The sequence below is a fragment of the Pollachius pollachius genome (genome assembly GCF_949987615.1).
Source record: "Pollachius pollachius genome assembly, chromosome: 7".
Taxonomy (NCBI): domain Eukaryota; kingdom Metazoa; phylum Chordata; class Actinopteri; order Gadiformes; family Gadidae; genus Pollachius; species Pollachius pollachius.
The window spans coordinates 27,219,817-27,234,080 of record NC_136940.1 but is presented as its reverse complement, the minus strand read 5'-3'; the positions used below and the strand labels follow the sequence as shown (position 1 = coordinate 27,234,080).

At 54.4% G+C, this 14,264-nt stretch overlaps 1 protein-coding gene across 3 annotated transcripts; it reads left to right on the top strand.

Annotated features, from left to right (window-relative positions):
* The first annotated feature begins 1,629 nt into the window (after positions 1 to 1,629).
* On the top strand, positions 1,630 to 13,910 carry mllt1a (MLLT1 super elongation complex subunit a). Of its 3 annotated transcripts, none has more exons than XM_079739214.1 (12): positions 1,630 to 1,720; positions 4,096 to 4,276; positions 4,540 to 4,622; positions 6,339 to 6,482; positions 7,272 to 7,397; positions 7,551 to 8,180; positions 8,270 to 8,360; positions 8,633 to 8,744; positions 8,990 to 9,089; positions 9,357 to 9,422; positions 9,806 to 9,877; positions 10,456 to 13,910. In XM_079739214.1, exons 1-12 carry the CDS (start codon positions 1,709 to 1,711, stop codon positions 10,582 to 10,584), a joined length of 1,746 nt encoding a protein of 581 aa, XP_079595340.1. In that variant the 5' UTR covers positions 1,630 to 1,708; the 3' UTR covers positions 10,585 to 13,910. The 3 variants fall into 3 exon arrangements, with proteins under 3 accessions (XP_079595340.1, XP_079595339.1, XP_079595338.1); XM_079739213.1 differs by having other exon boundaries at positions 9,357 to 9,431; XM_079739212.1 differs by having other exon boundaries at positions 4,096 to 4,291; positions 9,357 to 9,431.
* Positions 13,911 to 14,264: the final 354 nt, after the last annotated feature.

Below are 14,264 nucleotides of genomic sequence, written 5' to 3'. Positions count from 1 at the left end.
GGGCAGGGGGCAGGGGCAGGGGGCAGGGGGAAGGGGCAGGGGGCAGAGGGCCGAGGGCAGGGGGCAGGGGCAGGGGGCAGGGGGCAGAGGGCAGAGGGCAGAGGGCAGGGGGCAGGGGGCAGGGGGCAGGGGGCAGGGGCAGGGGGCAGGGGGCAGGGGGCAGGAGGCAGGGGGCAGGGGCAGGGGGCAGGGGGCAGGGGGCAGGGGCAGGGGGCAGGGGGAAGGGGCAGGGGGCAGAGGGCCGAGGGCAGGGGGCAGGGGCAGGGGGCAGGGGGCAGAGGGCAGGGGGCAGGGGGCAGGGGGCAGAGGGCCGAGGGCAGGGGCAGGGGGCAGGGGGCAGGGGGCAGGGACAGGGGGCAGAGGGCAGGGGCAGGGGGCAGGGGGCAGGGGGCAGGGGCAGAGGGTAAGGGCAGGGGGCAGAGGGCAGGGGGCAGGGGCAGGGGCAGGGGCAGGGGGCAGGGGCAGGGGGTAGGGGCAGAGGGCAGGGGGCAGAGGGCAGGGGCAGGGGGCAAGGGGCAGAGGGCAGGGGCAGGGGGCAGGGGGCAGGGGCAGGGGGCAGAGGGCAGGGGCAGGGGGCAGGGGCAGGGGCAGAGGGCAGGGGGCAGGGGGCAGGGGCAGGAGGCAGGGGGCAGAGGGCAGGGGGCAGAGGGCCGAGGGCAGGGGGCAGAGGGCAGGGGGCAGGGGCAGGGGCAGGGGGCAGGGGGCAGAGGGCAGGGGCAGGGGCAGGGGCAGGAGGCAGGGGCAGGGGGCAGGGGCAGGGGGCAGAGGGCAGAGGCAGGGGCAGGGGCAGAGGGCAGGGGGCAGAGGCCACTCGTCAGGGAGACAGTGGTGACTTTGTACCCTGAAGCAGAGGCCAGATCCGATCAGACCACCAGGGCTGGATGGTGACTCTCCATCTCCCTCTCTCTCTCCAAACCAAGACATATTACATATTACATTACAACAAATGCTACTTTCATTTAACATCATCTGCAATGGAAGCCGTGCGATATGCTACTTAAGGGTCAGGTGCAATCATTTCCACATGATTCTAGATATGCAGCAATTGATCTAGTAGATTAGTTGGATTTTTAATTAATTCAAACAAATAATGATATCAGCTGCCAATACTAAATAACTTATAGACAGCAAAAATAGTCGAGAGACACAAATCTGTATTTGATTCTTGTGGAGGAAACAGAAAAGTAAATAATCAGTGTCTGTATTCTTAAACTGTTTATTATTATCAGTTCGACTCAATAAAAATGTCCTACAATATAATCCATCTATTTTATTTTATTTCAGTTCATAATAAATTGTTATCCCCCTACCGGCACATTCATATACCGTTTTTCCAAATAGAATGCATTGCTATCCCGCATCAATTATTCATTGGTCATGCATTGTGCAAATATTACAACTGATCTACCACTGAGTCAATGGAATAATATTTCTACTGCTCGAGAACGCTGCAACAAATGATTAGATTGTATTTGTAGCTCAACGGTAGACCCACCTCTTGGAGGCTTGGGTTGGCTCCTTCTGAACGGCTTGAACTTCCCCGTTCCTGGTTGGAGGAGCCCGCTGTCTGTTTCCTCTGGTGCCAGCAGCCGTCTCGAAGGGGCGGGTGCTGCGAGGCTTCCGGTTCTGGGCTGACACACAATGAGGAGCAGGGAAGACGCCAAACACCGCTGTAAATAAATACAACGACCACTGGAGCTGAAGAACCATGGAGAATCAGGTACATTGGCTTTTGTGTCTCCTACACCATTTTAGCTTTTGCACAGAATCCATTAGAAGGCTGTGGCTGAACAGGAGCGGGCAGTTTGTGCTCGCAGCAGAACGGCTCTAATGAACTGAAGTAGCTCTGAGCTAGCTCCCCCATCGGTATGTACCGCTACGAGGGGCTGCTGCCCGGCCGGGACCGCCTGGCCCCCCGGACGGCTACACAGAGCCGGGGGTGCATGTTCTAGTCGCTTTCCTTTAAAAGCCCCCATGTGCACGGGACGAAACCTCTCGAAATATATGATGATTGGAGCTATTGACTAGCAGCGCTGTGCTAGCAGACCTCAGCAGGAATGTATGGGCCCGTGGCTAGGCTAAGCTACAAGGCGCCGGTGGAGCCTTCCCAGGTTAGGGAGGAGTGGAGGTGTTCTGCTGGAACGGACACCCGTTGAAACCCCGGCCCAGACCAGTCCAAAAACCAGTGCAACAAACCAGTACATGATGACATAGCAATGCTCTGCCCTTTTAGTCCAAGCTTCACTTTGAATGGGCAGAATATGGAGCAAAAGGAGAAAAACACATTATTTTCTTATGGCCAACGTTAGACGTGGGAATGTATTTATTATCTTTCTTTGGAAAAAAATATATACAAATAGGAATGTTATTTGTAGTATTGCTCCTTAGTGTCCCAGTACGTTCACCAAAGCACTGTTTGTACCCCCCCCCCCCCCCCCCCAAACCAGAGGACTTCAAAGAACTATCGAGCTGCTGTTGTCTCATTTGCATGTTTTTGTATTTAATTACTTACCCATACACGCAACTGGAATCAGTTGGACTGTTTAGACTGCTATAAATAAAAACCTATACCATTCCTCTGTATATCATTTGACAGCTACTAGCTGTGTAGTATATTACTTTAAGTGGTAGCTTAAAGTGTATTACTTTAAGTGGTACCACCTACATTCCACTCGATTGATATTAACTGTAGATAGGAAGCAACTGATCTATTCATGTTTGCCCTTTACTATATAAACGTGGTGGATTGGAGTTGAGGTTTCGTACAATTCTGTTACCTAAGGCTTAAATACCTTCATTCAGCTGGCCTTCAAATCCCCTGCCTTAGCCCGCATTGTCCACATGGGGATATCTCTGGCTGTTGGTCAGCAGCTGAAGATCTTCCTTTCCAACACAAAATTGTGTTGACATTGAATTCAGTTTATAATCGTTTTATTTCCACGGCACGTGGGGTTCATAGTTGTGAATCATGTTCGCCTGAAGGTCTGTCTGTTGGATGATCGGTGGGTTTTCTTATGCCACGATGCTTAGTTTCCTTGCACTCCAAACTGTAATGGTTAGGTGGATAGGTATAAGGGTTATGTGAGTTTTGGTGTATTTATCAATGTATGTGATTGAGGTTGAAGTATTAGCACGGTTAGGGTTAGTTAACATCACTGTATGAAATACTGTGGAAGCTTTGTTTAAAGGTATGTAATGTAGTTATAACGTTGAGGCAATGCATTATGATCCTGTAAAACAAATACGCCTTTTAAATAAATGGTTGTTCAACCGTTTCTTATGCCCTCTCCTATTGGCTGGCCCTCGGCCAGAGCTTTCTGGAAGAGTGTTTTGGAGGGGTGCTCGTGGCTCGGGCGGGGGCTCGTGGCTCAGGGGGGGGGGTTCGTGACGACTCACGAGGGTGTGGCTGCGTGGAGTCTGGAGGTTAATGCCAACGCCGCCACAGCATAGCCGGGAGAAGCGCCAGGCAGGGGAGGTGTGTGTGTGTGTGTGTGTGTCACAGAGCAACTCATCTCAGCCTGCCCCCTCTAATCCCCCCACTTGCTCCCAGCTCACGAGCGGCCGGTAAAAGGGGCCAAATCCCACATTCTGCAGTCCTGGACATGAAGGGCCTCCCCCAGTCCGGTCCCCCCATCCCCCTACCTTACTTCATCTCAAAGCCACTTCACCAGCACATGGGCTCCAGGCAGCAGTACAGGGCCGCCTCAGGCAGAGGGAGCTAGCCCAACATACTGCTCCTAGCTTGTGTGGCGCTATCAGTTTTTTATTAATCATTTATGACTAAATCAAACTTTTTTTGTGGTTTAATACATTCTGTCTTGGGCAGATTTCTACGACATGCAGGACAGCGTCAATGTGTTTGAATGCAGTGAATACCAAATGCCTTTGTCACCAAACAAATGTATTATTCACCTGACAATAGCATATTTACATTTGATTTAGCAGTACAAAATGAAAGCGTCGCCCATCAACATTGACCTAAACCTCCAGACATTTGTTGTTTGCCTACTCTGTGTACTTCGGCCTCTGGTTCAGTCTTCGCGTTGCTCATTTCTAGAACCAAGCGCTAAGGCCGTTGTGTGTCTCTTCCTCCAGTGCACTGTGCAGGTGAAGCTGGAGCTGGGTCACAGGGCTCAGCTGAGGAAGAAGGTGACATCAGAAGGCTTCACCCACGACTGGATGGTGTTTGTCCGAGGCCCGGAGGCCGGCGACATCCAGCACTTTGTGGACAAGGTGGTGTTCCGCCTCCATGAGAGCTTCCCCAAACCCAAGAGAGGTACGAGGCCGGGGGGTGAGAATGAGGCAGTTAATATGGTGCAGCTGATCATTAATCTACACTTTGTTTTGGCCGCATGTTGGCGGAACGTAGCAGCCTGGGCCTCCCGTCTGTGCTGCTACATTCTGCCTCCTGCCTCACTTGGAGTGCAGCTTAAAACACGGTTTAAACTCAAAACAATCAATAATGGATTTGCTGTTTGTCTTTGCTTCTCTGTGCTCTGAGTAACCTCTGTTGTCCCCCGTCCTATGGCCGGCCCGCAGTATGCAAAGAGCCCCCGTACAAAGTGGAGGAGTCGGGCTATGCAGGCTTCCTTATGCCCATCGAGGTCTACTTCAAGAACAAGGTGAGAGGGGGTCCCCATGCCCCCGCTGGGAACATTAACCAACCCCCTGCTGCTCGGGTCTGAGCCCAGCTGCAACGGTGACACCATAAGAAGCTCTGCTTCCTTTGTGTTTCCGGTTGAGTCGCTTTAAAAAAACCAAACCTGGAAAAACAGCGTCACAAAAGTGCAGGTTGTTCCCTTAAGAAACGGAAAGAACCGTGAGAGCAGGCGTCTGCTGCCCACAGACCTCAGCCTTTCCCTGGGGCCTGAACCACCGTCACATGATGAGTCCTCGGATCAGGTTCCCCTGGTCCTCTAGGTCTCAGTACTATCTCGTACCCTGGCCCCACTGGAGACGCCGGAAGCGCCAATGCGACTCCAACGCGGCTCCAACGCAGCTCCTTGTGAAGGGAGTAACCGCCCTGGGGGTGGAGCCCAGCGGCGCCGCTGGGCTCTGATTGGACGATGATCCCTCCACTGTGGTCACTGACTGTAACGCTGCTGGGGGTACTGACGACTGTAACGCTGCTGGGGGTACTGACGACTGTAACGCTGCTGGGGGTACTGACGACTGTAACGCTGCTGGGGGTACTGACGACTGTAACGCTGCTGGGGGTACTGACGACTGTAACGCTGCTGGGGATACTGACGACTGTAACGCTGCTGGGGGTCTGTGAGGAAAGGCCCCAGGCCTGTTCTGGGGTTGTGCTTGATGGCTCTATCACAGCGTAACAAGGGGGCTGATTGTGTCCATGTTGGGCTACCATCTCTCCCCCCATAGGAATCTGTGTTGGATTTTTACTTGAAAGTAGGTAGTCCAAAATGACCGTCGATCACAGCGTTCCCGGTGTGGCTCGGGGGAGGAGCTTGCGGTGGCCTTTGGCCTCTTGGGAGAGCTTGTGTGTGGTTGGCTGGCCCACCTCGACCCTGTCTGGTGATATTGGTCTGGGATGAAGGCTCCATCACAGACCAACATCCGACGCTTCTCTTCTACCAATGACGTAATAGACCCAGCCATTCCAGCATGGCTCTATTTAAGACGAGAAATTTCATTGTATCTGTTAGTATGATGACTAATTGTTGTATTGGTTTATATTATAATACCGCTATCCTGAACACCGTGGATTTTCAATGCACTTTGTCGTTGAGCACATTGGGATCAGGACAGGAAGTGAAAGCACATTTAACAGGAAGACATTCGCCATTGCTCACAAAACCCAGACAAATTTTTATTTTCTCTTTGATTCTTAGAAGCTGTGTTCAATTTTTTTCTACCGCATACATTTGTTCCAAAGCGACTCAATCACTAGCATAATCAAGCTGGGCCTTTTATCCTCTTCGGTGCATCTCTGCTCCGGAATGGTGGCAGGTTTCCTATCACCTCCAGGGCTGCAGTTTCCCTTGCGGTCTTATTGATTTTCAGGGTTTGTTCTTTTCTGTTGGCCGTGTGATGGGCCCCTGCTGATAGCGCTTGGCTGGCGGCCACAGAAGGCCCCATCGGCTTTATCTTTAAATCTTTCATTGTGAAATACATAGGTATGAGAGGACGTTTATACGAGGTGTGTGTGTGTGTGTGTGTGTGTGTGTGAGAGAGATCAAGGTAAACTAGCTTGTGACATGGCTTCTGATAAAATGTCTTTGTGAATGAGGGGGTTTCCAGCATTAAGTCATTTGGGAATGTAAACAGTCGCTCCCTGCTTGTATGTTCATTAATCCTCTTCTATCCTTGGTTTCCAGGAGGAGCCCAAGAAGGTATGCTTTAACTACGACCTGTTCCTGAACCTGGAGGGGAACCCCCCCGTGAACCACCTGCGCTGTGAGAAGCTCACCTTCAACAACCCCACCAAAGAGTTCAGGAGGAAGCTGGTGCGGGCAGGGGGGGTGAGTGGCCACCGGAACCAGACCGGCTGGGATTATTACCCCAGACCGGCTGGGATTATTACACCAGACCGGCTGGGATTATTACACCAGACTGGCTGGGTTTATTACATCGGACCGTCTGGGATTATTACCCCAGACCGGCTGGGATTATTACACCAGACCGGCTGGGATTATTACACCAGACCGGCTGGGATTATTACACCAGACCGGCTGGGATTATTACACCAGGCCGGCTGGGATTATTACATCAGACCGGCTGGGATTATTACACCAGACCGGCTGGGTTTATTACCCCAGACCGGCTGGGATTATTACACCAGACCGGCTGGGATTATTACACCAGACCGGCTGGGATTATTACACCAGGCCGGCTGGGATTATTACACCAGACCGGCTGGGATTATTACACCAGGCCGGCTGGGATTATTACACCAGGCCGGCTGGGATTATTACACCAGACCGGCTGGGATTATTACACCAGGCCGGCTGGGATTATTACACCAGGCCGGCTGGGATTATTACACATGGACCGCAGACCGTCTGGGATTATTACACCAGACCGTCTGGGATTATGACACATGAATGTGTAAGAATGTGTCGAAATAAATGCCACATTAGAATTGATAAATATATAACGGGATCCACAGTATAGCAAAATCCATATCGTGGCGCAACATAACTCCGGTATTCCGGTTCATACCAGTATCCCGCCCAGCTGCAGTACATGGGTATGGAAGTATGTTTTCCCCTGGTAGTTGTTATGATGCTAGTTATGGTGTTGCTGTGCAGGTCATGGTGGTCCCAGAGGGGGCGGAGGCCGTGTCCAGGCCCAGCCCCGACTACCCCATGCTGCCCACCATTCCCCTGTCCGCCTTCTCGGACCCCAAGAAGACCAAGACCCCCCATGTGTCCAAGGTTGGTCCTCTACACACAACACCCCCTCCAGCAAAGGACTGGACTCACGAACCACTCAGTCCATCACTCTGTTATTCCTCATTATTGGTACGGAGGCGTCTGCACAATGCAAACGTCCTCTGAGTGTCCCTGGTGTGCGCCCCCTCTCCCCAGGAGCCCAGCAAAGAGGGCGGCGGCAGCAAGGGCCCCAAACCACACAAGCTGACCAAGGAGCACAGAGAGCGGCCCCGCAAGGACTCGGAGAGCAAGGCCACGTCCAAGGGCGACAGCGACCGCGACGGAGCCGCCAAGAGCAGCCGCGACCCCTCGTCATCCTCTTCCAAGAAGCCCGCCGACGTCAAGGTGAAGGACGAGGGCGGCAAGGTGGCGCCCAAGGCCGCCTTCAAGGAGCCCAAGCTCACCCTCAAGGAGGCCAAGATGGAGGGCATGTCTCCTAAGGGCGGGGGGGGAGGAGCCGGGGGCGGGGGGGGCGGCACGGCAGAACCCAAGGCCCCCGGGAAGCGGGCCTTGGCCGTGGATTCCCCCAAGCCCAGCGCCAAGAAGCAGAAGAAGGGCAGCTCGGAGGGGCCCAAGGGGGCCGGCACGGGGGCCTTCACAGGCACCTCCCCGCGCGTCTCCTCCTCGGCGCCCGCGGCCGGACAGCCCTACCCCGAGAAGAGGCCGCCCAAGGAGAAGGGCCGCTGGGCCAAGACCAAGAGCGACCCCCAGGAGCTCAAGGAGCCCAAGAAGACCCCCGAGTCGGACGACTCCAACTCGGAGGACGAGGCCTCGTCCAAGTCAGAGGTCCGTGGCCCCGTCGGCTCGTCTTCATCACATGACGCCTGCTGTGAGGCATCCCGCACTGACTTGTCTGTCCGTCTGTCTGTCCTCAGCAGTCGGCCCCGTCCAGCCCGTCCAACTCCAGCTCCAGTTCCGAGTCCAGCTCCGACTCGGACTTTGAGCCGGGGCAGAAGCCGGGCCAAGGTAGGCCCCCCTCTGTCAGCGCTGGGCTGCGGGCCCCTCTGTCAGCGCTGGGCTGCGGGCCCCTCTGTCAGCGCTGGGCTGCGGGCCCCTCTGTCAGCGCTGGGCTGCGGGCCCCTCTGTCAGCGCTGGGCTGCGGGCCCCTCTGTCAGCGCTGGGCTGCGGGCCCCTCTGTCAGCGCTGGGCTGCGGGCCCCTCTGTCAGCGCTGGGCTGCGGGCCCCTCTGTCAACGCTGGGCTGCGGGCCCCTCTGTTAACGCTGTCTGACCCCTGCAGGGCCGCTGCGGTCCATGGTGGAGCAGATCCAGTCGGAGGAGTCGGACGACGATGACAGCAGCTCAGAGGAGGAGACCCCTGTGAAGAACAACCCCAGCAACCGGGACTCTCGGTGTGTGTGTGTGTGTGTGTGTGTGTGTGTGTGTGTGTGTGTGTGTGTCCGTCCAGTAAATGGCTTTCCTCGCTCCACTGTAGATTTGTATATGATCTTTAGAGAGCTCCAATACCTTTTAATCGTCTTGGTTTTGATTGGTGTTCTGTTGGTTTCTGCGGGGCTCATCCGGTCTCGGCCTGTCTGACTGGTGCCCCATCCATCCGTTCAGTCGTACCTTTATCTGACCTCTGACCCCCCCACAGACTGAGCCTGGACAGCGAGAGTGACAGCAGTGACGGCTCGCACCGGCCCGGACACGACCCAGCCCTGCCCCCGCAAAAACACGGCTCCTCCCACAACAAGGTGACCCAATCAGGACTGTTCTCATGAACCTTTAGCAGTGGAATGGATCCATGGAGACACACTGGCTCTCGTTCTGCGTCTGTCGCCATGGCAACAGCAAAGCCCAGCAGCCGGTCAAAGCTGCTGTTTATCAGTGCTACCTCCTATAGTTTATTTTCTGTTAAAAGTTTTAATTAATCTGTAAATGTGGTTCTTGGTCTTACCCCTCAATTCGTCCCCTGATCTTCTGTCCTGCTGTCCGTCTGCGTTCTGTCTGTCTGTGCTCAGGCGTCTGGTAGGAAGAGCCCGGAGCCCTTCCGCTCAGAGAAGGTGTTGAAGAAGGGATACGACAAGGTAGGAAGGGTAAATGAAACCTTTCCTACCTCACCACCTACACATGCCATGTCAGCGTTCATATGTGGCCGATGCCCCTGGCCAGATGAAGCTGTCTGACTGTAAACCATGTGGTATTCCTGTCACACTCGAGACTCTATCATCAATAGATGATGACTTTTATGTGTCAATCATTTTGGTCATAAATCGTTGACTTCCTACTCAAGGACTGATGATGGCTCAGTTGTCTGTCCTTCGCTCCCCATGTGGCCGCTAGCTGTTCGGCATGAGGCCGAGGGCCGAACCAAAGGATTATAAATCTAGAATATTCCTCCTGTCTTTGTGGCCTGAGGGATGCCTCTCCCTCCCAGCTAACGGCTCTCTGTGTTCCTCGTGGTGGGCAGGCCTACACGGAGGAGCTGGTGGACCTCCACCGCAGACTGATGGCCCTGAGAGAGCGCAACGTCCTGCAGCAGGTGGGTCCTCCTACTGTCTGTCTGTCTACCCAGTCTGTCTGTCTGTACCCAGTCTGTCTGTCTACCCAGTCTGTCTGTCTGTACCCAGTGTGTCTGTCTGTCTACCCAATCTGTCTGTCTGTCTGTCTACCCAGTCTGTCTGTCTGTACCCAGTCTGTCTGTCTGTACCCAGTCTGTCTGTCTGTACCCAGTGTGTCTGTCTACCCAGTCTGTCTGTCTGTACCCAGTCTGTCTGTCTACCCAGTCTGTCTGTCTACCCAGTCTGTCTGTCTACCCAGTCTGTCTGTCTACCCAGTCTGTCTGTCTGTACCCAGTGTGTCTGTCTGTGTACCCAGTCTGTCTGTCTGTCTGTCTACCCAGTCTGTCTGTCTACCGAGCCTGTCTGTCTGTACCCAGTGTGTCTGTCTGTCTACCCAGTGTGTCTGTCTGTACCCAGTCTGTCTGTCTGTACCCAGTCTGTCTGTACCCAGTGTGTCCGCCTCGTCTACCCAGCGTGTCTGTCCGTCTGTCTCACCAGCGTGTCCGTCTGTCTCACCAGCGTGTCCGCCCGTCTGTCTAACCAGTGTCTCCCCCCCCAGATCGTGAACCTTATAGAGGAGACGGGCCACTTCAACGTGACCAACACCACCTTTGACTTTGACCTGTTCTCCCTCGACGAGTCGACGGTCCGCAAACTACAGAGCTACCTGGAGGCCACGGCCACGTGACAGGAGGCGGGCGGCGGGCGGCGGGCGGCCTCCATGTAAAGGAGAGCCGTCGGACAGACTTGAACTGGCAGGGGGAGACGGTGTCCCATGGCCGCGCCCCCGCCGCCTGCCATGGGTGGGCCTGGGGGTGGGGGGGTGTGGCTGTCGGCTTCTGTCCCCCGCCCCCCCGATGACCAGCAGGGGGCGGAGCACTTTGTTGCTGTTCGTTGACATGACGACCGGACCTCTCACTACATCACCTCTGAGCGGCGTCTCCCCCCCCCCGCAACACATCTCACCGCCACATTCTCTTTTTACGTTGGTGTGTGTGTGTGTGTGTGTGTGTGTGTGTGTGTGTGTGTGTGTGTGTGTGTGTGTGTGTGTGTGTGTGTGTGTGTGTGTGTCTATGTCATCTTATGTGTAAACACATGTTGTCTATCTTTGATCACGCTGAGCCTCGACCCCCCCCCCCCCGAGGCCTCCCGCCTCCCTGTCCGGGGGCGGAGCCAGACCCGCCTCCCGGCGCTCCCTGCATCGCTCCTCCTCAGACGTGTGGTTGGTCGGGACCAGGAGCAGCTCTGGGACCAGGAGCAGCTCTGGGACCAGGAGCAGCTCTGGGACCAGGAGCAGCTCTGGGACCAGGAGCAGCTCTGGGACCAGGAGCAGCTCTGGGACCAGGAGCAGCTCTGGGACCAGGAGCAGCTCTGGGACCAGGAGCAGCCCTCCCGCTTCACATCCTCCGGGCTGCACGCCGCCCTGTGCCTTCCTGCTACTTGCAGTGCATGTGTGTGTGTTTGTGTGTTTGTTTGCACTGGTGTGTGCGCACTCTGTTGTGTGGCTGTCTTCTGAGGGCCAGAATTCCAAGTATCCCCCCACCCTGCAACAAGGTGCAGTGTTAAACGGAGCCCCCCCCCCCACAGTGTCTTTGTAGCCCAGGTATTTTTCCCGCGGTTACTTTTGTCAAAAACTGGAACGCAAAGCTGCCTTGGAAATCCCAGGAATTTTTAACCCACTGTTATCCTTTTTACACCTGCTGTTGTGTGGACCAGCCCCCCCCCCCTCCCAGTCCGACAGCCTCCCCCCCAGTCCGACAGCCTCCCCCCCAGTCCGACAGCCACCCCCCCAGTCCGACAGCCACCCCCCCAGTCCGACAGCCTACCTACTCAGAGTCGTGGCTGCAGAGAGAGACAGAAGGAATAGCAGAAGCATGTTTCACCATCTAGTTTTGGGCTGTACCCATCTTCCTCTTTTTACCCTTCACGTGGGATTCAACTCCAGACACACACACACTTCCGCCCACACACTTGCTCTCACACACACTCAGTCTCACACACCCTCAGTCTCACACACCCTCAGTCTCACACACACTCAGTCTCACACACACTCAGTCTCACACACTCAGTCTCACACACTCAAACCAAACCCACTGTGGCCGGACTCCCAGCAGTCCGCCGTGATGAGGCTAACCCCGGCTCCTCCCCCTGTTCTCCTGCTGCCGCGGCGCCGCATAGCTTTAAGACACACACACACACACACACACACACACACACACAGACACTGAAACGGGATTGGCCTTTTCAAAGGGCTGATGAAGACGAGCTGAACCGTCGCCTTACGTTTCCTTCATCGCCCTCCGACCTCCCTCCCCTTGATCTAATCTGGGCGTGCCTATGTCAACACCACTTCCTGGAGAGCGACAAACTGAACTTTATGATGGCGCCGTGGAAGTGACTGTAAACCATGTGACCGCGGGTGATGGCGGGCCGTGTGGACGCCTCCGAACAAACCGGGAGCCTGGCGCCAAGAGGCCTCGCGGACTTTGACCTTCAAGCCCTCGTTTGTGAACTGTGACCTTTTGACCCAACGCTTAGTGTGTGAGTGTGTGTGTGTGTGTGTGTGTGCGTGTGCGTGTGCGTTCGTGCGTGCGTGGAGGGGGCTTTGTAAATGTTGAGTTGCGGCCCCACTGTCTGCCCACAGTCGATGTTTTATTTATGAACCTCTGCACTTTTGGCTGTGGTGACTTCAGTACTTATCTAAGTAATTATCTAAACTGTATTTTTAAGGATTTTATACAATATTTACATGCAATACAATATACACCGTTTTCTTTTATTTTGCTGCGTTTTTTTTGTTAATTTAATTAGTATTTTGGCATGTGTCAACATATTACTCCTACAACTTGCCTTTTAATTGGATCGGGTTCAGGCCGCGGATCGCGCCGACGCCCGGATGTTATTTTTGTACATTGTCCTGATGACCGCGAGCTGGGGGCTGGCACTGTCGCCGGCTCCCCATCGCCGCTTCACAATACCCACAGATATAGTATATTTTCTGCGTATGTCCAAGATTGATTAGCGTTTTATTTTTTTTATTCTTCTGCTCTATATACGGCAGCATTATCACTATCTAGCCCAGGGACAGACGGTCACCATCTAGCCCAGGGACAGACGGTCACCATCTAGCCCAGGGACAGACGGTCACCATCTAGCCCAGGGACAGACGGGCACCATCTAGCCCAGGGACAGACGGTCACCATCTAGCCCAGGGACAGACGGTCACCATCTAGCCCAGGGACAGACGGTCACCATCTAGCCCAGGGACAGACGGGCACCATCTAGCCCAGGGACAGACGGGCACCATCTAGCCCAGGGACAGACGGTCACCATCTAGCCCAGGGACAGACGGTCACCATCTAGCCCAGGGACAGACGGGCACCATCTAGCCCAGGGACAGATGTTCACCTCTACCTGTAACTTATTTTTTACGGTTTGTTTTTAAACTCTTTCATCCCCTGGCCCTAAAGAATCATTACCACCACGTAGGGAGCAGTCGAGGGCTGTCCAGGTGGAATCAACCTGGCTGAGACTATATTTATATATATATTCATATATATGTGTACAATAAAGCAAAGGTGGAATATCTACTGTGTGGATTTTAAGGATAAGGAAAAAGCTAAAGAATTGATCAGTAAATGGTTACTCTCAGATGTGTTTTTCTTCCTTCTGATACGAGGGCCAGGATGTTGAGCGGGCACTTCCTGTGTCAGTGTCTTCTCGTGTCTGGAACGGTCTGCCTGTAATGGTTTAACTCTGGGGTGCGGGAGTGGTTTATCACAGACAGGTTTTGGTCTGGATGGGTAAGTTTAACAAACTGTTCCATATGTGGTGGGTGAACAAACAGAACGAGGCTACATGATCATTGAAGAGCTTGGCATTAAGATGCCACCGTGTGGTACCGCGGTGCGAGTTGCTCACCAGTACAAATGTTCATTATTTTAATGTCTCGTTTGTTTGGTTTCTTTTTTATTTTCTAGGTCATATTATGAATAAATTCATTGAGTACTGTCAGCCGTGGCTCCTGTGTGTGTGTGTGTGTGGGGGGGGTGACCCTGGGATCGGGTTCACAGAGCGGTCACATGGGGCTCATTAATGTTCTGCTGCCAGGGGTCAAAAGGACAACCAGGAGTCGAGCAGAAGGTCACCTTACTGAGGTTCCTCCCTCACAATGGAAGCTCTTCATCACAATAGACCTCCGCTACAACGTCCTGACCACCAGAACCCTCTTGATGGTCCTGACCACCACCAGAACCCTCTAGATGGACGTCCTGACCACCACCAGAACCCTCTAGATGGACCTGACCACCACCAGAACCCTCTAGATGGACGTCCTGACCACCACCAGAACCCTCTAGATGGACGTCC